Source organism: Sylvia atricapilla, chromosome Z (assembly GCF_009819655.1).
Source record: "Sylvia atricapilla isolate bSylAtr1 chromosome Z, bSylAtr1.pri, whole genome shotgun sequence".
In the NCBI taxonomy this organism is placed as follows: domain Eukaryota; kingdom Metazoa; phylum Chordata; class Aves; order Passeriformes; family Sylviidae; genus Sylvia; species Sylvia atricapilla.
In genome coordinates this window covers 76,372,252-76,397,010 of record NC_089174.1, presented here as the reverse complement: position 1 = coordinate 76,397,010, position 24,759 = coordinate 76,372,252, and the positions used below count along the sequence as shown (strand labels likewise).

Below are 24,759 nucleotides of genomic sequence, written 5' to 3'. Positions count from 1 at the left end.
AAATATTCAAGATCCAATTTTTTTTTCCTTTTCTTTATCTTAAGATTAGAATCTGCAAATATTTGTATATTTTCCTGTAAAGCTACAATTTCCAAGTGCAAAACTAAATATCAGTGAAAATTCTTTTTGCTATTGTGCTTTAGAATCCAATCATTTTTATTTTCCTTGCAACCCTCTGTCCACAGCTCTGAGCATTAGTTTTTCCAGAATACTTGCTGCACCTTATATGGCAGCTCTGGAAAACACATCATGACCTGCTGTGATAGAGCTATGAGCTCATAGTATTTTATCAAAGAGGACTGAATAATAATTTAAGAACTCAGTTCTAAATCTGATAAAATATTTTAACTAGCAAATTAACAATAGATTTTTCTGTAAAATTCCACACACTTGAAAGGTTTAATCATGGTCATTAGTCAAATAACTCTGAAGTAAACTACTTCAGGAGTTAGGAAATAGGTACTTGTATCCAAATTGGGGGGAATTCCTAATAATAAAATGTATATATGTACTTCCCTGGACTGAAGTTCTTTTCCTGCTTCATTTTCTGTGCAATTTTATTGATAATATGATCAGGCCTGTGTATATGTTACACATTCTGAGCTCATGAGAAGCTATTTGCATTACCCAACCTGAGGCTTCAAGAAAATAGGTGACTGGATTTGTTGGATTTAGAGGGAATGAAACTTGGAGAATATAAGTAGCCTTAGTGGGTTATAACGACATTCTGGATCAGTCAGAGGTAGAAAAGATTAAATCTGCTTTCTTAATTTTTGAGTGGAAAGGATTGACTCTTTCTTCTTAATGTTCGAGTATGTGCAGTGTGCCCTGACATAACCTGTCTGTGGCTGACCATTTTTATCAGGTAACTTCAAAAGACAAGAAGGCTGATCAGGCAACAGAGATTGAGGTACTGATGAAGTAGCCAGTGACTGTGACAGCTTTCCTAAAATATGTGCTTCTGCAAAGACTTGTAATTTTTGTGTTGTCAGTGTTCTACCCCAGGTACACTGAGAGCTGTATGACTACATTGTAGCTGCTGTGTAGTTTGAAGGTACAGGAACAGTTTTGAGTACTGAAATTATATTACACTCAGCAGCGCAGCAATACACAATTTAATTTACTCTACTTTTCAGAGCAACAGGTCCCACCAGAATGAATTGAGCATTGTAGAACTCTCCTGCTCAAGCACCTAAGCTAGCTTGAGATCTCTACACTGTCTTCAAACCGAATTTAAGATGCATTCAAAGCAGCCATTCACTTTGTGTAGAGCCTTGAGCCTCCCCAATGCCCCATGTAGCATACAGCCTGAGGTGCTACGGCCTCTGAGTATTGTTGTGACACACACCACCACTCCAGCAGAGCTATACATGGCCATTGAAATTTGGCCAGAAGCAGAAATCTGTGAATCCAAAATAAAAACCATCAGTCTTTATGGCCTGGGATGACTGAATCAAGAGAAAGACAGCTCAATCCAACTTGAATCCCTCTGTAGAGGGACAGAAAATTATACTAAGAGAACAGGAGGAGTATGGCCAGCAGGTGAAGGGAGGTTCATTCTCTCCCTGTACTTGGCCCTAGTTAGGTCACATCTGGAGTACAGTGTCCAGTTCTGGGCTCCTCAGTACGAAGAAGACAAGGAGCACCACAGACAGTCCAGCGAAGGGCAACAAAGATGATGAGGGGTCTGGAGCATCTCACTCTTGAAGAGAGACTACAGGTCCTGGGACTGTTTAGTCTAGAGAAGACTGAGAGGAGATCTCATTAATGTCTATAAATATCTCAAGGACAGGTACCAACAGGATGGTCCCAGACTCTTTTATGCAGCACCCAGCAACAGGACAAGACGCAATGACCATATATTAAAACAAAAAAATGTTCCACCTAAATACGAGGGAAAACTTCACATTGAGGGTGGCAGTGCACTGGAACAGGCTGCCCAGGGAAGTTATGGCGTCTCCCTCTCTTCAGACACTGAACACCCACCCTGTGAAAGGGTTTCAACCAGGGGATCTTCTGAGGTCTCTCCCAACCCTAACAAGTCCGTGACTCTGTAGAAATGAGTAGATACAACTTGCACGTAATAGAAATGGCATGTTTTAGATGAAAACACAGCAAAGTAATTCTCACTTTCTCTGTTTGCCAGAGCAGACAACGCACACCAGAACGGCTGAAGGCTTTGGAGTTTTGTTTCATGTTCCTGACACTTAAGGCGTGGGGCTCAGCGTGACCTCTCCTGCACACCAGCAGCCGGTACCGCGGTGACACGGCCGGCTCCGCTCGGGCTCGGGGTGTCAGAGGCAGCCGGCTGCGGCCGGCCCCGGGCGCTCCGCCGGCCGCCTCAGCAGCCGCCCCCGCCGGCGGGGCGGGCGCCCTCTCCGGGCGGGGCCGGGCTGGGGCGGGCCGAGCGCCGTCGCCGGCCGGGGCGGCGCCGCCAGAGGAGGGTCTCGGCGGGTCCCGGCGCTCGCTGCCCCGCCTCCGCCGCCCCGCCCGGCCCGGCCCGGCCCGGCCCGTCCCGGTACCCCCGCGCCCGCACGGACGGTCCGGCGGGCCCGCGGCCGCCATTGGCTCACGGCGCCATCCGGGCACTCGGCGCGGCGCCGCCGCTCGGCCCCATCGTCCCAATATGGCGGAGGTGAGCGGGCAGAGCGGGCCGGGATCGGGGCTCGCCCGGCGCCCCGCGGGGCCCCGCGCCCGCGACGTCCCCGCGCCGCCCCGGCACCCCCGGGAGGCGCCCCCGCGGCGGCTCGGCGGGGCCGGCGGGGGCCGAGGGGCCGGGGCGGCGGAGCCTGCGCGACCAGGCCGCGGGGCGGGCGCGGTGCCGGTGCGCGGCCCGGGGGCGGCGGAGGGACAGCGGGACGGGCCGGTGGTGTCGCCGCTGCGGCGCGGGCCGCGGAGAACCGCCCGGAGGGAGGGAGGAGGAGCGAGCCCCGGGCTGGGAGCGGGGACGAGGCGGCGGCCGGTCCGGTCCGTGACACGTCCCGCCCGGCCGGGGCTGGAGGGAGCGGGAGCGCCGGCCGGGCCTTGCGCGGCCCCGGGGGGGGCCTTGTGCCAAGGGAGGAGGAGGGACGGAGCGCGGCAGGCGGGAGCGAGGGTAGGAGGGATGGGCGAGGGTGAGCGGGACGGAGCGGCCGACAGGGCGGGACGCTGAGGCTGGAGGGGAGCGGGGAAAAGCCGAGTGGCGGGGAAACGGGGTAGATCCGACGGCTGCGTGAAATGAAGGGCCCTGCCTGCTGCTGGGCCGCAGGGAGCCCGCTCTCATCTCGCTCTCTGTTTTTCCCGCAGGCTTCCTTTGGGAGTTCGAGCCCAGGTTCGTCCTCGCCCACCTCCTGCATCGGCACCCGGCCTGTCGCCCGCACGCCGTTCTCTCCTTGCTGCTCCTTCCCAAATTTATCCATCCCCTCATAGTTTTCCTAAGGCTTCGTGTGCACGCTGTTAACCACCTGCCAGGTTTTTAAGAGGAGATTTGCTCTGTGGAATCCTTCGCTTAAGTCCAGTTGCAGTTAGAAATTGCTAGGAACCAAAAAAGAAATCAAACTTGTATAGCACTTTTAAGTCAGCGTCTCAGTAAAGCCAGGTAGCCTGGAGAGAGACAGCTTCTCTTGTTGCCGATAACTACAGGCTTGTGTAAATTTTTGACTTCTTGGTAATAACAGAAAATGTTTAAAATCATAACAAGTAATTTTTGAGGCTGTAACTAAATGCTGTTAAGATTCTTTTGAATACAATATGCAACCAAGCATCATTAACATCAGCAGGGCTATTCTCAAATATTTGGGGAACTATTTGCTTCTATGCAGATGCATTCTGCAGTGTTTGTTGTCATCTTTAACTACTATGAAATTCACTAAGCTTGTATTTTTCAATGTAGTTTTGAATATTTTAACTGGGGTGTTAAACATTCAGAACTACCAGAGAAGTGGGACTTCTTAATGTGAGGTCTGTGGAGCAGAACTTCCCCTTGAGTTAAATGGAAAACAAGTTAGAATAGCAATTAGTAGCAATAATCTCCAGCGCACCCTAATAAGTATGTTAGATTAAGGCAGTTGATACTTAAAACCTGAGCAGGATGTGATAGCCAACAGCAGGATTAAACACATGTCATTATTGGAAGTGTAGTAGCATTGTCAGCTATGCTGAAAGTTCTGTGCTATAATATGAATAGCATTTAGAGAAAAAGCATTTTTGGCCTGAATGTTTCTCTACGGTATGATGTTACAGACTTTGACAGCTTTGTCTTAGGGTTGAAAATTTGTAGCTATTCAAGACTTTGGAAAAAGTTTCTTGATAGAAATAATTCTTGATAAACTTTTTCTTTGATGCTTGAAAACTAAGCATTGCAACAAAGCAGTAATATATGAGGGGAAACCAGAAGTGAAAGAGAAATATACTAATCTGTCTTTTTTCTCCAACCTGAAAGCCATAATGAGGTGACCATTAAAGAGCAAAGCAACCTTGTAATTTGGTGGTTCTTTAGAACACTGACTACTGATGCAGAATATTTTCATCTTAAAAACTGACTGACTCTAATAATAATCTTTCAAATGACAAAGTGCATTTAAAATAATAGTAGTTTTTTTATGACTTCTGAGTATCATCCTCAGTAATTAGGAAGTATCTGTTGGACCACACACTGGGTTGCTTTTACACTGGGTTATTAATTCATGTGATCCATCAGAAATGTTTTGTTATTCTTAGTGTAATTTCCATAGTATTTCTTGAAATTCTGCTGTGTTTATTCTTCTAGATCAAGTGCTACAAATTAGTTTTATTGGAAGACCCATTTGTGAGGCTAAAGCAATTGGAAGCGAGTCTCACTTTATTTTGCTCTTAGTGGGATGCGAATTCATAACATAAGTTACCTGCTTGCCAGTGAAAACTATGCTTCTTACCATATAAATCTTACCAATAAAATCAGAGACTATAGATCAGAGTCTTGCAGCTTCTGATATCTTTTGATGTGTGTGCTTTGTATCTTAATGATGATTTCAGGGGTGTTTTGAACCAGCTCTTATTCAGTACATTAGTTTGGGCTTGTACTTCCTGAAACATAGTTTGTTTAGCTACTTCTCCCTGCTATGCTGTTTATAGTAAGAGGGAAAGATGTCCTTATGACTTAAAAATAGGAAAAGGAAGGGTAATCTAAAGCAGCTCAATTTGTCAAGTAGTTATGAATTTGTTACTCCACTGAGAGTTCTGACCCTGTTTGTAGGAGAATTTATGCCAATTTTTTTGTTGGGATTTTATTTCTTATGTTGGCATAGGGGGAAAAAATTCTCAAATTAAGTTTTTTTTGATAGTTGGCTCTTTATCATCTGAGGATCATGACTTTGACCCATCTGCTGAAATGCTGGTACATGATTATGATGATGAGCGAACTCTCGAAGAAGAGGAAATGATGGAAGAAAGCAAAAATTTCAGCTCTGAAATTGAAGATTTAGAAAAGGTAAGAGTGACTCTCTGTAGTGAATGTCCATATGTATTGTAACTTTCCCAGTGAGAAGAACCTTCAACCTGTCCTTCAATTTGTATTGTATAGTACATTTTCTGCAACAATGCATTTGTAGCTTGTTTAAAAGGTCAGGTTAGGATGTAGCAGTGCATTATCACAGAAAATGCTGAAGTTAGCTTCTCAAAGGTGTTTGTGCTCATATTTTTATTTTGATTTAGTAGCACATTTGCTTTGGTAGAGAAATCACTGATGTAGGTTTTAGAGGCCTGTCATCTAGATCACTTGTATGTCGAAATTGTAAATTTTGCATACTATTAAAATGACATCTAGCTGTGTTTCATTATGTTGGTCAGGTTTTACTTTTCCAATATGCAGACAAACAATCCTGGTTTAGGCATGATGGGTCACATTGAGTTGCTATATAAATGATATTTCTGTGTCTTAGTTTCATCAGTTTAGTATTCAGTGGGTGTACAAAATGGCCAGTATGCTCTTTGGCTTTTCCTATTCCATTTTACTTCTTAATAAGAAATTTTTCATATTTACACCTCTTGTTCATCTGTGGCAGTGTAGCACACATTCTAAATGCCTGCTGAATGCTGAACACCCAGAAGTTGGTGCTGCTTGCATTACTGTTTGGTGACCCACCTACACCACTCAGCATAACTGCAACTTTTGGTCAACAGACTTGCAAAAAAGTGTATTTTTTAGCATCACATACAAGGCTGTGTTTATGTACTTCATGTTAAAACAGATTTTCTACATATGGAGTTAACAGTGTTTATACTCTTTTTTTTTTTTTTTCCTTTTCTTTTTTTTTTTTTTTTTGCGCCTTACTGGCTTTACAATTACAATTTTGCTGATTATGAGCTTGTTGTTATAGTAAAGAAGCAGTTTGCCAGGTCTGATGGTTAAAATGGAGTTTTTATTCCACAACATTCTCTTACTGCTTATATAATAGAAGAAAGAAGAACTGAGACACTCATCTTAAAGACTTTATTTCTTTAGGTCCTTATCCTGGAAGGACTTGGACATGAGTTTCCATTTACCCATTCTGAAAAGTCTTTGCAGGTCTAAGACCTTGCCTGGCTAAAGACAAAAAGGGAATTTAATCAGTGTATGAGTTCAGCAATAAATTTTTAGAGGTATGACTTTTAAAGGTGTAAATATTTGAAAATATTTTTCATACTCTGATGTCTTTCAGGTAATGAAAAAAAATCTTCACTGTTTATTGTTTCATTAATTGTATTAGGATGCAAGTATGATTATAGGTATTAGAGTCACTTGATCAAAAGCTATTAGAAAAGGCAGGTTTAAAATCAAGCCTTTTCCTTGGTTTTTGCCTTTTCTTGGCAAACATTGCCTTTTCTTTGTCTTTCTCTTGTTACATTCTCAGTGGTTAATATAAAATACATTTTGCAGGAGATGAAAGGAAGGGCTTAGAAGTTGTGTATTGGTTTACTTTTGTGGGGTTTTCACATGTGCAGCTGTAGCCATGTAGGAATAAAATCTTGAACGTTTTCTGTATTTCTGTTGAAGAAATATTGACAAATCATGTTCTATCAATCTGATAAGGAGCAAATTTCTAACACGTACTCTTCAGTTTAATCCAGTAAAATGTTTTCCCCAACAGCTTGATAGAACTTCACTATATGCCAAGAGACATGTTTATGAATTATTGTTATTGTAGAATCACAGTCTTTTTAAACCTTTACTAATTCCTGCTCTCAGATGAGATTTTCTTTGTTTATGTTTTATTTCTGTTCTTCAAAATATGTCTTATTCTCTTAGGCCTGAACTGTTTACAAGTAATTGGCAATATTTTGAAGTCTTGTAAATCTTCTTGTACTAGGAAGGAAACATGCCATTGGAAGATTTACTAGCATTCTATGGCTATGAGCCCACGATTCCAGTTATGCCAGGTTCCAGTGCAAATAGCTCACCAAGTGAACTCGCTGATGAACTTCCAGATATGACTCTAGATAAAGTAAGTCAGAACCATTTTCATCTGAATTGTTGTTTAAAAGTAGAAATCCAGGTGGCTTTAAATGTCATCATCTCTTGAATATTACAAAATATGTGTCTTTGTTAATTTCAGTTTACGTTGTCACTCGGGGTTTCTACCTTTTCAAGGATATTGGGCATCTAGTTCTAATAATGATGCATAGCACCTTTAGTGTCACTATATTAGTACAAAAGAAAACTAAATATGTCAACAGTTCTTTTAAAACACGTGAGAAGAACTTTTAAGTAGGAAGTTTGTTAGTTGTTTTGGGAGTTTTTTTAGTCAAGAAGTGGGATTTTTTGGTAATATATACTATGTCCAGAAATAGCTCTGGCTTCCACCACACATCAAGTACCAAAAAATGGTATGAAAATAATGTCAAAATGCACTCTTGAATGCTTTGGAATTTTATTTTCAAATGCTTATCTTTTAGAAAAGTCTCAGCCTTGGGAAGCAAGAGTTTGTTTCATGTGTAGTAGCTATATGTATTGTGTTGCTGATACAAAACCGTGAAACTTCAGCTTTTGTGGTTTGTGAGTTAACTTTAAATTTTGAAGTTTTATTCCGATTTTTAGCCACAAAGCAGCTTGTAGTTGAGCTTAGAAAGTATGCAAGTAGTAAGTATGTGTCTTTTTTTTTTTCCTGTGAGTATGATGTAATGGTAAACTCCACAGAAAGAAGGATATAATGATGGCTCTGCACATCTGATTCTCATTAGGATTCACGATTGTGTTGAGGCTACAAAAATGTAGTCGGCTTGTTGTCTAATGCAGTTCTTTCCCTTCCAAATCTCTGTCAGAGGGGTTCAAACATGTCTGGTAGTGGAGGTAGTGTGCCTTTGCTTTCTTAATATTGTTTCTTTAAACTACAAAAACTTCAGATCTTTTTGATATGTTGTTATGTGGAAGTATCCTCTCAGCAAAAGTCTACAAAAAACCTGCCTGGGTGTTTTGTTTTGTTGTTTTTTTTGTTGGTTGGCTTTTTCCCCAGAGTTCAGGAGCCAGTAGGCTTTTAAAGCTTCAGTGTATCTATGATGCAAAGAATGACAGAACCCTAAGTATGCGAGGCAGTTTCCATTGGTGTTTCTTACTGGAACCAGTTAGAGGAACATCTGAGATTGATGCTTCCAAAATTTAATTCTTGAGCATTTATTTTAATGGAAGACAGAGGGGAACCGCTATGTTTGACCCTGAAATGAATGGTTATATTCTTAGAGGTAGTAGGAGCAAAGTAGCTTTTTATTTAAGGGAGTATGGTCTGCTAAATTTTCTTATAGTAAAGTAACTCATTTTAATACATGTAACTTGCAATTGGCTGAAGCAAAGTGCTTACCAGTCTGTATTTTGTAGTCACTCTGAGGTTTTATTTTTTTATTTTGATGATACAGGAGGAAATCGCTAAAGACCTCTTGTCGGGTGATGATGAAGAAACACAGTCCTCTGCTGATGACTTGACACCATCAGTTACTTCACATGAGGCTACTGACTTCTTTCCTCGGCCACTAAGATGTAGGAAACCTAATTTTATAATAGTACTCAAAAAGTCCTAGCATTATATATAGCTTCATACGTTAAAATATCAAAATTCAGGAGTACTACTCACTGTACCAGGAGTTGAGAAACAGTGCTTTGCAGGATGTTTTACATTGTTGTACATGAACATGTTGTACATGTTGTACAATGAACATTGCCTTTGGTTGGCATTACTGAGTACTTAAAATACTTATATTTGGTTCTCTGCTCAAAGCACAACTAAAATGAATTTCTCTATAAATACAATTATTTCATAATCAATAGTTAGTACAGTATTGAGGAACACCCTTCATGATTTTCAATATGTCAGTGAACTACATGAACATGTAACCCATTCTTTTAAATTAGTGTTCCTGTGCTAAAATTTTTGCTGCTGCTTTTGAGCCAGTGACTTCTCCGTGCAGCCTGTGGATGTGAACTGGGACGCAGTGTCTTTGTGATTATTTCCCTTCAACACTTTTCCATAGGACTTCATGGGGTGAGCCAAAGTAGTTTTATATGGGATGGGGCCTGTAAACCCATGACCACCAAAATTTCACTATCTATGGAGCTGTGGTGGGAAAGAACCAGTGGTTCAGTTACCCAGCCTGGATGAGATATTCCCACTGGTGTCCTAGACTTAGAGCAGTATGAAGGACTTCTATCACAGTTTTAATTTGACAAATATTTTAAGGTATTCCATGAGGGATGTAATTTTTTTAGAGGAGGAGGGAATAAAGGGATTGTGCTGTCTCAGTCACCAGCAGTAGATAACCCTTTGCATGTTGCTGTCTGATAAACGCAGGACATCTGTATTAAAGAGAGATACAAAAACTGTAATGCCCCTTTTTCAGTTAAACTCCAAAACATGCTGGCACTTGTGAACTGTTAATGCATATGACATTTTAAGTGTTGCACTTTCATAGAAAAATGTCTTTAGCCCCTCATCTGTACTGAGGATTAAGAAACCATCATCTTTGTTCTCAGCTGTCATGGTTTTCTTTCAGAATTTTACTTTGTTAGAACATTAAGCTGGACATTTTAAAATCAAGTATCCACCATTTCAGGGAAGGAGATGTCAGTTCTCTGTGCTGTTGGCAATTCCATTCTTTTTCTAATTTCCCAAATTCTAACATTAAGTTTTAAGGTATGCATTATCTAATACATAACACAGACTTTTTCATTAAGTTTACATTAATTCGGCAAAATAATTGCGTGTGATTGTCCAAGCATATTGTTCCATTCATTCAGGTTAGCCCTTTGCTTGCTACGGGTAAAACTAAAAAGAAAGAGACTGGTGATTCCAGTAATGGCTACAGAAGACCCTCAGGCCATACAGTCTTGGATATTGTCTCTGATGTTCATGATGTGTTAGTCGTGATAAAGCTAAAATTTCAGCCCAATTTATGAGTATGTTTTTTTCTGAAGTTGGAGAATACAAAATAGCTGTAATTGTGTCACAGCTGTAGATTCCCTTCTGCTGGGGAATTTCAGCTATAAAAAAATAGGGCAGTTTCAGGACCCTGTACCACAGCATTCCAGATTCTAAACTATGAGTTTTTCTATGGAATAATGTATTTGAATTTTTTTGAGGATTCTGCTGTATTTCTTCCTAAGGGAAGAAAATAAAATGAATAAGTAGTCTTCTGCTGTATTTTACTTACTCCATTTTGTGCGTCTCTCCTGTATCTTCATTCTGTGCTAAGGCAGCCTGGTTTGAAGGAATGTTTTGGATGCCCATTTAAACTTCTGATGGAAGATTTTAGTAGGTAATAAAGGCATGCCTTCAGCTTTACTCTCTTTGTGATTAACTTGAGGCTATGTCATAGCTGTGGAAGTTTTCTGTTTTTCTCTAGGTATAAGCTTTTATTTAGAAAATCAACAAAATCTCATTTCCTTTTGATGGTTTGAAATGTAGTAAATTGTGTCATTTGCAATGATGATAAATGTTTCAGTTCTGCAGTATACAAAATTCAGTGTGTTCTGACTTCATTCTAGTTTGGTTTTCATAGAAATCTGGATCAACAAAAGCACGGTTAGGGTCTCCCTGAATAAAAGCAGGTGCTCCTTTCAGAAGTAAATGGTATCTTGAAGTTCTGTGCTTGAAGCGAAAATTCTTTGTAGTTAAAAGCAAACTTCTTTGTTTCTGAAGCAAACACCACGTGTGATGGAGATAAGGAATCTGATGGTGAAGATGTAGAGGCAGACAATGGTAATTCATCAGAAGATTTGAGAAAGGTAATAATTATATTTTTTAAAAGTTAAAACTTTGCTGTTAAGAAAAATCCAGTAAGATTTTTAGCATGTATCTAAAATTGTACTTTCATTCAGGAATTCTATGTCACATGCCAGGTTAATGACCTTTTTTAATATTCCCACACACAATTAAAATGTTGTTAATAACTTTTTCCTCTTCATTTTTATTCAGGAAATAATGGTTGGTTCACAGTACCAGGCTGAAATTCCAGCTTACCTTGGTAGATGCAGTGATGATGAAAAGGGTATGTTTTTCTAATTGTTTTACTTCTTATTTTATGTTTTTGCATAGCACTTGATGGAAAAATGTTATTTAAATTTGTAGGGTCAATTCAGTTACCTAGCTGAAGTCTCAGAGACCATTATAAAAGGTACTAGAAAATTGAAATAGCACAACTATATACTTATATCTCAGAAGTGTGACTCTCCAACTTGGAGAGAGCATTCTTAAGACAAAGTTATAGTATTTATTCTGGAGTATCTGGTAATACTAGGTATCAATGAACTGTAGGTCAAGAATGAGTACTTTTGTTGGAGAATCATAGCTGGTCTATGAACATGTAAGTTAGTTTACATTGAAGATGTTCGAAACAGTCTTTTTCCTTGCTTGATTTTTTTGGCAGGTAAAACCATGTGAGTTACAAAATTGGTATAGAAAACCAATAAGCTATTTTAAATTTTCCTGTATAGGTTCCTGTTACACTGTCTCTTAAAAATGTGGTGTTTTAAATGTTATGTTACTCTAGTGCAAATTCAGGCTAAAAACTGCAGTAGTGTTAGAGTGGAAGAAAGAGCCTTATTTAATAGAATTTTATGTTGTTTCTTTAGAAATCTAGCACATACAGCTGTAGAATTAAAAAGGCAAATAATGCAAAAAATTTGCTCTTGGGTGGAACAGCTGTGAAATTAAGAAATGGGTAGGGTGATAAAATAATAGATGAAGGGCATTCTGTGTTTTTTTCAGTGTATTTTTGATATTCTGTAAGGTGCTTATGTTCTTTAACATTTAAAGGAAATATTATATGAGTGAATTGTATTGAGTCCTTTCAACAGTGCCACCTGCTCTTTTGAGGAATAATCCTTTGCATTAGAGAAGAAGAATGTTAGGTAGGAATGGAGCTGAAAGCATTAGGAAATGAATATCTTGTGTGTTGCTTGAGATCTAGGAAAGCCTCCAATTTTTTAAGATTCGAGCATGATGCTAATGGGTTGCAAGAAATGGTGGAGTAAGGACTGGATTTTTGTGGGTAATTCTTTTACTATTTCCACATCTTCGCTTCTCCTCAGCCAAGAGCTAAGAAGTTCTTACAACCCAAGGATGACCAAGGAGGGGTTCATCTGACAATTTTCTCTGTAATGAGCTGGCACTAGAGAGAACCAATGAAAGTCTAATAGCATGGCCAAGAGCAAAGCGGTAGCTCCCAGATCAGAGAGCTCAAGGAGCATCTTCTGAGGTTATTAGTCATGGACTCCAGCAAAAGCACTGCGTTGCCTTGGTTGGTAAAGAAAGCTGAAGAGGAGTGTCACCAGCACTCTGGAAGGTTGGGCTTGGTTGTAGGGGTGGAGGATTCTATGAAAGCCTATTCTGTATGCCCTGAAGAACTAGCAGTGGCAAATAGGGGCGTACATTTGTGCTGTGTAGTCCAGCTACCAGAACTGAGCTAGAAAGCAGTTCTTCACTCCTATAAACTTTACACTTGTAATATGTCTGTCTGAAAGCTTTCCATCTTGTTAAGCTGTAAAAGAACTTTCAGAGGTGTCATTTTATTCCTCACCTTAGCCTAATGTTGTTTCCTGTAGTTTTAGGAGAGCTTTGACCATCTACATCTTTTGTGCTGTAACAGCCATTATGATTTTGTGTTCGAATTAAATATCTTAAATTCTGTATTGCCAAGAGAGTACATGAAACATGATATGCAATGGTAATCACATCTATTGATCAGAGTAAAGGATTTGTAATTTAATCTAGTATTGAAGCATACACACAGACTGACAAAGGTTCAGGTCAGCTCTGTGGAAGACTGTACATCCCAATCACGTAAAGCATTCAACATACCAAGGTCTTAACAGCATTAAATTGCTGCTGAATGGAAAAACAAGTCACCATATTGCTGTATAGATTGCCATTCTGTTACGTAATTTTTGGCACATTTTAGTTGAAAATTAATAAATGGCCAAAGTGATCTGCGGTTTGAAAGTGGTATGATCATGCTTGATTTGACCTGTTCTCTGTATTTGTGAGATAATTTGTAATGTTACAGCCTTAAAAATGTTTTACCTGGCATGAATGGATTTCTGTTTTATCAGCTTATGAAAATGAAGATCATTTACTTTGGAAACCTGATGTGATCTCAGAAAGTAAAGTCAAAGAATACCTTTTTGAAACCTCCTTAAGAACAGGAAATGAAAAAATGATTGGCAGAATTCCTGAAGGACTACATACACGGGACAATGAACAAGTAGGTTTTATATCCTGTTCCATTTGTGACAGAGCACTTCGTAATTAACATGTGGTCACTCCTTCTCTGCTTTGTATTATAAAGGCACCATTACTCAGTGTCTTCATTCCTTAGCTGAATATTATAGGGTCAAGGTCTTAAAAATTTTAAGCACATGCTTGAAAACCTTGAGTATTTGGATGTTGGCAGCCTTGTGATCTCTGATGTTTCTGATCATCATACTGTTGACAAATTTAGCCTTTTTAATAATTGCATAATACGTTTTACATTTTTTTAGTTAAATCTTGCCTCAGCTTTTGCGTGGGTTTGGTTGGTTTTTTTAAATTTTCATCATGTATAAATATAAATTCTCCTTTTTTTTTTTTTGCACTAGATGTGTTCACTGGAAGACTAGTTTTGGAGGTCTAGATTGGCTGTTAGAAAGCTTTGACTCTTTCTAAAGACTTTTTTTATTTTATAGGCGCTGTATGAACTTCTTAAAAGTAGCCATAATGTTAAAGAAGCAATTGAGAGATACTGCTTAAATGGAAAGGCATCTCAGGGTAAGAGAATACTTGGTTTTTCAGAAAAGTGTGGTTATTAAAAAAAAAAAAAAGATGGTGTGAGAAATCCTTGAGTAGTAATCAGATTATGAAGCACATCCCTGTCAGGATGACTTTAGCACAAATTAGGTATAATCTGAGAGTCAGCCAATTGGAAGTTCTGCTGTGGAAGTTTGCAGTTTGTATAAAGACCAAGGATTTGCTTTTGATCTTCCCTTCTTTTCCTCCACAGCCACTGTAACAATGAAACAGATTAAGGAAAGGGGCAGAGAGATGTGATTCTGCTGCTATAAAGCAGTTCTCACCCACTGTGTAGTATCTCTTTGAGATCGTGATTGACTATAGTCTGACAACATTTGTACCAAAATTGGGAGAATATAAGTGGGTGCATAAATAGGCCCCCACTCTGTGCTAACATTTGTGCTATGCCACCCCTAAACAGGCTCTACTGTATAGTTCCACAGGGCATTGAGAGCTTTGTTTGAGTTTGCATTAGAAAATGGGCTTCCGTCTTGTTTACCCTTATTATTCATTAGTCCCTTAAATGAAAACCAGAGTCTGTCATTTAACCAAGATGGGTTTTTATCCTTTGGGTTTTTTTGCATATGTATTTGGGAAGTGGCATGTGTTATGAGCTCTCCTATAAGATACTCTGGCACATAGCCCTCTACTCAGGACTGGATCCAACAAAGGGAAGCTGGGTGTATGCAGTATAGGTTCTGGGAGAGATGAGTGTCTGAGTGGTTGAATGCTGGCTGGCAACTTAAATACCTCACAGCTGCTCCCTCACTCCTTCTGCCCCTCCACTGCCTTTCCTGCTGGAGACAAGAATCAGAAGAAAAAAAGTAAAACTTGGGGTTGAGCTAAGAACAGTTTAGTAATGGAAACAAAAGAAGTATATAGTAAGAATACTAACGCTACCAATGACAACAATAATTGTCATTATAGACAACCCCCCAAGAGGCAAGTGGCACATAGTGATGTGGTGGCTCAGCACCTGCTGCCCGATGCCCAGCCTGTCCCCCAGTAGTGCCTGGCCCCTCCCAGACAGTTCCCCCCAGTTCATACCCTGCCCATCTCAGTCTGTGTGTGGAATATCCCTTTGGCCAGGTTGGGTCAGCTCTTCTGGCCATGCTCCCCCAGCCTCTTGGGCACCTGATCACTGCAGAGCACGGGACACTGAAATGTCCTGGATTGCACAGTTTTGCACTAACTGAAACATCCTTGTGTTATCAGTATTATTCTCGTGTGGGATCCAAAACACAGCACTGTGTCAGCCACTAGAAAGAAAATAGTCTCAGCCAAAATCAGCACACTAAGGTCAAGCTGAAGGGGACGATAAAGGCTATAAGAAGAATGCTTTAAAGCTTCGTTTACAAGAAGAGATTGTGTGGACATTAAAATATCAGCTGCTGAGCTGTATCCCAAATCCAGTACTTCTCTGGAATTTAGGTTCCTGTTTCAGGATTGAAAAATATCTCTGTCCATTTGTGGCTTAGAGGCCAAAATTCCATCCTAAGGACTAGTACTCCTTAGCCATACCCTATCCCCAAGTTCTAATGAAATTGTTATACCCTCATTAAAATGGTAAGGGATAGATAGAGGAGTAAGGCCTAGTAGGTGAGGGAGAGGCTGTGAATGTTGCTTTACCTAGACTTCAGTAAAGCCTTTGACACCATTTTCTACAGCATTCTCCTGCAGAGGCTGACAGCCCATGGTTTGGTCAGGTGCATTCTTTGCTGGGGTTAAAACAGCCTTGGATGGCTGAGCCCAGAGAATGGTGGTAAATGGAATTACACCCAGCTGGCGTGTTCTCCAGGATTCACGTTGTATTGGGGACAGTTCTGTTTAATACCTTTATCAGTCATCTGGATCAGGTGCACTCTCAGTCTGTTTGCAGGCAAAAACAATTCGGGTGGCAGTGTTGGTCTGCTGGAGCACAGGCAGGCTCTGCAGAGGGATGTGGACAGGCTGGATCATGGGCTGAGGCCAGTGGTGTGAGGGTCAACAAGGGCCAGGGCTGGGTCCTGCCCTTGGCTCACAACAGCCCCAGGCAGGGCCACAGGCTGGGACAGAGGGGCTGGAAAGGACCTGGGGGTGCTGGTGACAGTGACTGAACATGAGCCAGGCTGTGCCCAGGGGGCCAAGAAGGCCAATGGCATCCTGGCCTGGATCAGCAATGGTGTGGGCAGCAGGAGCAGGGCAGGGATTGTCCCCCTGTTCTGGGCACTGCTGAGGCCACACCTCGAGTGCTGTGTCCAGCTCTGGGCCCTCACTGCAAGACAGACACTGAGGGGCTGGAGAGAGTCCAGAGAAGGGCAATGGAGCTGGGGAAGGGTCTGGAGCAGCAGTGCTGTGAGGAGCAGCTGAGGGAGCTGGGGGTGTTTATCCTGGAGAAATGGAGGCTCAGGGGAGACCTTGTCACTCTCTATTTCTGTCTGAAAGGAGACTGTGGCCAGGTGGGGGTTGGCCAGGTGACTGGTGACAGGATGAGAGAAAATAGCCTCAAGCTGCACCAGGGCAAGTTTTTATTAGATGTTACAAAGAACTGCATGGACAGGACCATTAACATTGGAACAGATTTTCCAGGAAGGTGGTGAAATCAGCATCCCTGGGGATGTTCAAAAACAATATAAGGCTTTTAGTGCTGTGGTCTACTTGACAATAATGGTGTTTGATCAAAGGTTGGGGATTCATGATCATGGAGTTCTTTTCCAACCTTAATGATTCTATGATTCTATAATGTCCAGTGTCTGTCTCTTAGTGTAGCCATTATACTATGATCTACTCTACCCACTGAAGCTCACTACTGTTCTCAGTATGGAAATCAAAAACACACCACTGCCAGGCAAATTTCTTTACATGAGGGTATTTTCTCCTCTTGAAAGACTGAGAACTCTGTAGTAAGGAATGCAAAATTGATGGAGCTGAGAAAGATGAAAACAGCTGTGCAGTAAAGTGATTACTGCTTTCATCTGGGAGCAGAAAGGTCTTGTTTTCAGTGTCTGCTTCCAGAGGTACTTTGAAATGTGTGAATGCATTTTACCCCACTGGCTTTAAATGTTACTTGAGTGGAAACTTTTTGGAACACCAAGTATGAATGTAAGATATCTGAAAAATCTCTTCTTACTTATATATATACCAAAGCTACATCAAGATAGGAAATTAAGAAGTCTTGAATGATTTTTGTTGTTATTTGTCAAACCAAAATCCAGTTTTAGAAAATGCAGGTTTAATAATTAAAAACAAAAACAAAACAAAATTTGCAGTTTCCCCTTAGGAGATGTGAAGCGATTAGAAGAGATCTGTGGCTCTTTAGGACCAGCTGGTTATTTGGTTTTTTCTGGATTTCCTGATACCCCTTATTTCTCAAAAGCCTGGATCATGTTGAGTGTAGTCCCAGTCCTGTATGGCTTCCTGACCTAGGCTTAGTGCTGAGGCCCTCCTCCGTGGTGCATTATGCCTTTTCCAGGAGTGCAATACCTCACCAGGGGGTTTATGAGATCAGGCAAGGTGTTGTGTGTTCTGGGCAGTCTGTCTGGTGCTGGGTCCATTGGCCGTGTGGCTGTTCATGCCGCCCAGTTTCTCAGCTGTGGTTTACAGTGCCATGCACCAGGGCTGGCATCCAGGCTGGTAGATGGCTGCTGAGTAAGACATGGCCTGAGCTGCTGAGTGCCTGGGAGGGTGTGGGCCTAAGGCTGGGCTCTGTCAGGCCTGCTTGTCTGTGGTGCTCACTCTGTCAGAACAAGGCCATCCATCCAAATAGCATCTCCTCCGCTCTTTTTTACAACAACTGCTGTTCCTTGTGTCATGTAACAAGAAATATTGAGAAAAATTATCATCACACTTACCAATTCAGTGATGTTATCAACCACTATTTTTTGATGGCAAATTGATTAAGAACAATAAACCTTTGGAATATCCTTTTGTCTTCAAGGATGAAAGATTTCCGAAATCAAACTCTTCTAGATCATTCTTTGTAAAGAAGAATGTTCAGTTTCAGGTAGGGTAGTTTCTCAGTAGGGGAAATAACATGGATCTAAATAACTGAATTACTTTTTTTTAAAAATGAATTAGGATACTTATTCATTAGGAACAAAAATTAGGAGCAAAAAGGTTAGTGAGTGAAATTGTGTTTCTCATGCTACTTTTGTGATTGTCTAGAAGAGATGACAGCATGGACAGAAGAAGAGTGCAGAAGCTTTGAAAATGCACTTCTGATGTATGGAAAAGACTTTCATCTCATACAGAAAAACAAGGTTAGTATTTTACAGTTAAATGGAAGAGTTGGTAAATTGTATGCTACTTTGTCAAAGCAATCTGTTTGTCAGAAGCCATACAGAAGAGGGAAATAAACATATTAATATAAATCTGGCATTTTTGAGCTAATTTTTCCTTTCTTTGCACTAATATTTCCAAATGTCATTTGGAATACTAGGCATTGTGAGATGAGTCAATATATTGAAACCAGCTTAAATTGACATTACTTCTATTTATGCATGTGCATTAGAATTCAATTTAAATTCATGCCTTTCCTAGAAATGAACAGTGTTTCTATACCGTGGCTATAGGAGGGGAGAATGCATCTTTGCCTATTTTATTCTGTCACAAGGAAGGTGCAAGTTTACAGAATCAGGCTGAGTTCTATGTTTTCATAATGTATAGTCATCCATAATATTCTTTTCTGAGCCAAAAAGGAGTTCTAATCTTGGTTTAGATTGCTTCTTATTGACTCCTCTATGCCTGAGGAATAGGGCTTTTTGTTATTTTGATCAAAAAGCAGTAGTTGACAATATCAATGTTTCCAAATTTCCTGTATACCTCCTTTTTGCTTTTGATACTACATTAAAGGGTTGGGTTTTTTTTTTCTGTAGAAGTCTGGTGTTTTTATAGTATTTCAGGTGAACATTTTAGGTTTGTGATTGCTGTTCAACAACAGTCTACTGGTCTTGCCCAATACCTGGTTTAACCCATCCTAAATAATTTGGATAGTTCAGATTTTAAATGGACTTTACAAATAAACATTAACGCATCAGAGATTAAAAATATATTTTCCAACATGGAACAAAACACGTGTGTTAATGTGTCTGTCACTGTGGACCAGAATTTGTCAAAGAAATCTACTGGGTTTTTTTCCCAGCAAAACACAAGAAAGTTCAGGGAAGGTTCTGGGATCCGGCGTAAGGTGTTGTCACTTGTATACAGCAAGTGTCAGCTAGACAAGATTTAGTGTGTAGAGGAGCTTAACAAGATGTGTTTCCTTGTCACTACAGTGCAAAGCTTTGTTACCTGGGACTTTATGCATTAGCATATGGACACCTGTTAATTTCCTCCCCTTCCTAAAGTGTGTCTGTGCCTAAACTAGCAAGGTTTACTACTGCGTCCAAGGCATTTTGGATTCACCACTGATGTTTCTGTATGCTTGAAAACACTCAAATATATTTTCTGCCAAACTGTATTGGATAGAGTTGTGAAAGTGGAACTGTGGGTGATGTGATGGTGATGTGAAATGTTTGTGCATCAAAAAGTAGATACAAGTGGAAGTAATGACTTTTTCTCCAAGAATCTGACTTCACAAGGCGCCTTCATTTTGGGGAAAAAGACGAACAGTTAACATAGATAAGAGAGAGTCTTTTCAGTCCTTTATACCTTCTCAACAACACTACAGTTCTACTTTTATTTTATTTTATTTTAGTATTTGTATTAGTATTAGTATTTACTGTTGTGGTTTGACAACTCTGTTGACAAAGCCTCCACAGTTCCAGACTTTCCCCAAGGAGATACATATCCTGAGTCTTTTATGCTTCGCTCCTCTTAGATCATTCATTTGCTCAGCTTTTTCCATTGTAAGAGAAGGTATATCTTAACAGTTTTAAATATGTTTATACATATATATATAAGTATTTTAGATGTAGATAGTTTCAACCTAGTAAAAAAAAAATCCAGTAGTGCATTGAGGGGAACAAATATAATACTCAAAACTGTAGGTCTGTTTGAAGTCTGCAAATATAAGTTCCAGAACAATAAAAACTAAGAATATTGCAGGAGTGGGAATCGGGAAGACAAGAAAACGTAAGTCATTGCTTTAACTTTGTCAATTCTTTTTGTTGCCCTTCAGGTAAGAACCAGAACAGTTGCTGAGTGTGTGGCTTTCTACTACATGTGGAAAAAGTCAGAACGTTATGATTACTTCGCTCAGCAAACAAGATTTGGAAAGAAGAAATATAACCATCATCCAGGAGTTACGTAAGTAAAATGTTCTTGGAATGTGTTTCCTGTTGCAAATCATAAATGCAGAAGACCTTCCCCCCACCCTACTTCTGTTATTGCACAGTAAAACTTCAGCGGCTAAGGCAAATGAAATTAAATCTATCATCATGTATAGGTCTTGCTTTCCAGTTATATAATACATTATGGATGCAATATTCTTTCAGGGACTACATGGATCGTTTGGTAGATGAAGCAGAATCCCTTGGAGGAGCAGTGCATTCTTCAGCCTTAACATCTAATAGTCGAACAGAAACCATTCCTGATCAACAGCTAAGCATTCTGAACTCTATCACTGCCAATGAGTTGACAGGTAAATCAAGAAAAAAAATGTCTTGGTTGGAAATACACAAACAGCTATTTCATTTGCATTTGTGTTCATCTGTTTTCCAGCACTGACAAACAGTGTAGCTACAGTCTGCCACACTTCGGCTGTGAACTGCCTGGATGACACCTTCCCTCCTATGGACAGCTTACCCCGAGCACCAGTTAATCATGTTCCTGTTGGAACAGAAGAATTGCTTAACTTGCCTAGCAATGGTGAAAGTGATTGTTTTAATTTATTTGAGACTGGTTTTTATCACTCAGAGTTAAACCCAGGGAACATGTGCAGTGAAGAGACAGAAAGACCTGCAAAGAGATTGAAAATGGGGATTGCTGTCCCAGAATCTTTCATGAATGATGTCTCTGTAAATAACCTTGGTGTGGACTTTGAGAACCACTCACGCCATATTGCCAGTGCCAAAATGGCTGTTTCAGTGGCTGACTTCAGCAGTCTATCTGCAAATGAGACAAATGGTTTTATAAATACCCGTACTCTTCACCAACACACTGCCCTTCACTCAGAATGACTGTGGAAAACTAAATAAAGAGTGAGTACTTTATGCAGTAGTAGTAAACTTGATGGGAACTATCATGTTTGCTTAGTCTTTCACTGGAAGTTTGAACTTTATGACATCAGTGATGTCTTTGTATGTATAGAACTATATCTTGATTTATCAAGAGTAATTTCTTTTTTCAGTCCATAAATGTGGAAATGTCATAGGATGTGTGGCAGAGTTTGGGACTAAGAGAACTCTGTGGTGCAGCTTTAAGCTCTGCTTCTTTTTTTTTTTCCTAAAGCCTGTAGACGGAGGCCACCGTTTCAAAACCAGCACAGAAGTTCTGAACAGATTGGAGTGGCTTTTTTAGTCTAAGTTACTTTTGCCGTAATGGATGCAGTGGAATAACAATGTTTACAGGTACCAATCTTGATCCCTGCTCAATGTAGCATTTTTCCCCCTTTATAAAGGCAGGGATGGGTTTCTTTATTTTAAACTGCACAAACATACAAGGATGTTTTTTAAATGGAACCTTCTCTCATGTGATACTAAACTAGAGCACTTCAGGTTACAAAACAGCAAATTCATGTTGGTGAAAGCTAGCACAAGGGACTTAAGATGAGTAAAGTGAAGACCTACACTTGAATGCTGTTGCAAAATTAAAGGTCATGGCTACCTTACACAGAAGTAATCATGCTGCCGTAGACATCTGTGTACTTTTAACTTACTGGCTTAAACAGATGAGTTTTAGGCTGTATTGTATTTGGATGGTGTTTGTCCACAACCTGGAAGAGTAATGCAATCATCGTGTACCTTAACTTTCCTAAGGCAGCTGGTGTATAAAGCTACAGTCTGCATAGCTTAGGATTTGCCACTAACAGTCTACATTTGGAAGACATCTTAAGTTGTTTGGAGCACTGCAGTTCTAACTGTTACAGTTTTGAGGGATAATCTAGTTTATGTAGTAATAGTGGAACCTTGAAGTACATGCTTGAAAGTTTTTATTTAGCGTGGATTGCATTTTTTTGTCTTGGCAAATCATTGGCTTCAAAAGGGCACTTCACTTCCTTGGCCAAATAGAAAAGGATGAGTAAAAATGCATCCCCATAAAGCAGCTATTTAACTTCATTACATTTTTTTATTTTGAACCTTGAGTGCAATTTAGCCATCCAGGATGTTTGTCTTGCAAACATTTGTTCCAATTGCTGCAGGAATCAAGCATAGTAATGTGTCATAGCATATGACTGGGAGGGTGTTCTAATGAAAGTCTGAACCTCACTTCAGTAGGATTGCCCCGTCCTTCCATACTTTTTCTTTGCACTGTTTGTATTACAAATTTAATTGCCACTAATTTGTTTTCATTATTCAAGCTATTAAGTTTGCATTGTCAATATTTTTAATAGTTGCTTCAAGGTTGTGCTGAGTAATTAGAAAGTAGTGACTTTAATATTTGAAAGGGAAGAGGGTATTTATTACGCATACTGTGAACTGCATTGACATCCTGAGTTTCAGATGCAGCACATGGGGTTTTCTTTACGGCATTGTAATGAAGATTGCTTTGAAGTGTTTATGCAATAGCACATTTATAATATTAAAAACAAATTAGTTTAGCACAGTGGGCAAAAGTAGATATGATTTTGTAATCAGTTCTTAACTTAAACATCTGAAATATTTAACTTTAGTAAGTACACAGTAAATAACGGGTAGCCTTGGCCCTGTGTTGTACTCTTGACATTTTTAGCCAAGTTCTCAGCTTCTTACTGCTGTGTTTTGTGCTGAACTTTGTACCTTGTTTCTTTTGTTTATGAATCAACCCATTTTAAGTAATTTTGTAGAATTCTGGCCATAATCTTCCATTGTTATACATTCAAGTTTATCTATGGGTTTACAGTGAGTGGCTGGTCTGTATAAAAATCATACAAAGATGACAGAATGCTTATACCAGTTGCACTTAAATGAACATGCCCATTTTCATTAGTTGATGCAGTAATATACTCAGTTTATCTATGCATTGCTGGGCTCTTAATGTAGGCAGGGACTTGTCTAAGGTTTGGGTTGTCAGCAAGTTGAATGGACACTTTAGTTATTTAATAAAGACTTTGACCAAAATCCAGAAAATGATATGAGAGAAAAAAGATTTCCGGGTAGTCTAATATAAATGCTGATCTTATTTAGCCTGTTGGCTAGCTAGCTGGTATCGTTTACTTTTAATTCCTTGTTAAAATGAGGCAATAATTTGCAAGATTTCGTAAATATGTAAATTCTTCATATCTTTTTAGATATCTCTTTCAATATTTTCTGACTACTTCTGTGTATAGTAACATTTCTGTGCATGCTTGATGTGACATTCATAAATTTGTACCACTATGACTTTATCCATGTAAAATAGCTATTTATTGAACTTTACTTTTAAAAGCTGGACTTAACTTTTTTTCTCTCAGTTTAAGCATTTAAATGGAGAACTTGTTACTGTTTATTAAAAGAATTGTGTTTAGAAAGTCAGCATGGAGATAACTGAATTGCAACCATATGAAGAAATTACAATGCCTTGGCTATTACACAGCAAAGCACAATTCTTGTAACAAACTGTGATGAATTCTTTGTCCTTTGCCACGTGTTTTCTTCATACAAACAAACCAAAAATATCCATAATGGGCAATTGCAGTGTTGGTAAATGTATCATTTTTATGTACAGGGAATCTGAGGAGGGTAGCAGATTCATGTAGGAAGTGTAACTGGTGCTGTGATTATAGCAATACCACAGTTGGTCACATGTCATCTTCCCATGCTAGGTTCTTAAGTGTTTAGTCTTCCTCTTGTAGTACTCAAACTGCTGAATTTACTTGAAGGATGTACAATACTGTTTGAAAAATACAAAATCGTGTACAATTAGGTCAGTGAATTGTGCAATTGAAACTGAGAGTCAAAAATACAGGAAAACTTCAGTTCAAGTAGGACACAGTGATACTACTTAATTTAACCAAAGTTCTCTAATGAGTATTTCAACTTTGAATGTAAACTAATGGATAAACTGACCAACAGGGAAGCTATTTGCCCAGCATTACAAGCACATTGTCTACAGACAGGGAAATGAAATACAGTAATTTGTAAGATAATGACAAGGTTACTATTTTTGTTATTCCTATTTTTCATTGAAAGAAGGAGGAAGATGCTATCAATTGTACAATAAAGTAGGAATGGTTATAGTCTTCCTAATAAAATAGAGATCCCATTTATTCTCAATTCAAAGTAACTACCCTGTGCATAACAACAAATCAAGTGACAATCGGAACATGTTTTAGTATCAGATGTTCAAGAGGAAGTCGCTGTTGTTGCATTGGTTTTAATATTTGTACATAAACACTGATTTTTTTGAGCATTATTTTGTATTTGTTGTACTTTAATACCTGGTGTACAGTTCCAGAAATAAATGTCTGGAAACCTTT

General features: G+C 39.7%; 1 protein-coding gene across 3 annotated transcripts; it reads left to right on the top strand.

Annotated features, from left to right (window-relative positions):
* Positions 1-2,494: 2,494 nt before the first annotated feature.
* Positions 2,495-24,759, top strand: MIER3 (MIER family member 3). Of its 3 annotated transcripts, none has more exons than XM_066339471.1 (13): positions 2,495-2,635; positions 3,286-3,310; positions 5,321-5,446; positions 7,305-7,439; positions 8,845-8,965; positions 11,121-11,206; positions 11,397-11,469; positions 13,532-13,683; positions 14,144-14,225; positions 18,390-18,484; positions 20,344-20,471; positions 20,660-20,805; positions 20,886-24,759. In XM_066339471.1, the coding sequence occupies exons 3-13, from the start codon at positions 5,348-5,350 to the stop codon at positions 21,341-21,343; spliced, it is 1,575 nt and encodes a 524-aa protein (XP_066195568.1). In that variant the 5' UTR covers positions 2,495-2,635; positions 3,286-3,310; positions 5,321-5,347; the 3' UTR covers positions 21,344-24,759. The 3 variants fall into 3 exon arrangements, with proteins under 3 accessions (XP_066195568.1, XP_066195567.1, XP_066195566.1); XM_066339470.1 differs by having other exon boundaries at positions 2,518-2,635; positions 5,301-5,446; positions 18,393-18,484; XM_066339469.1 differs by having other exon boundaries at positions 2,518-2,635; positions 5,301-5,446.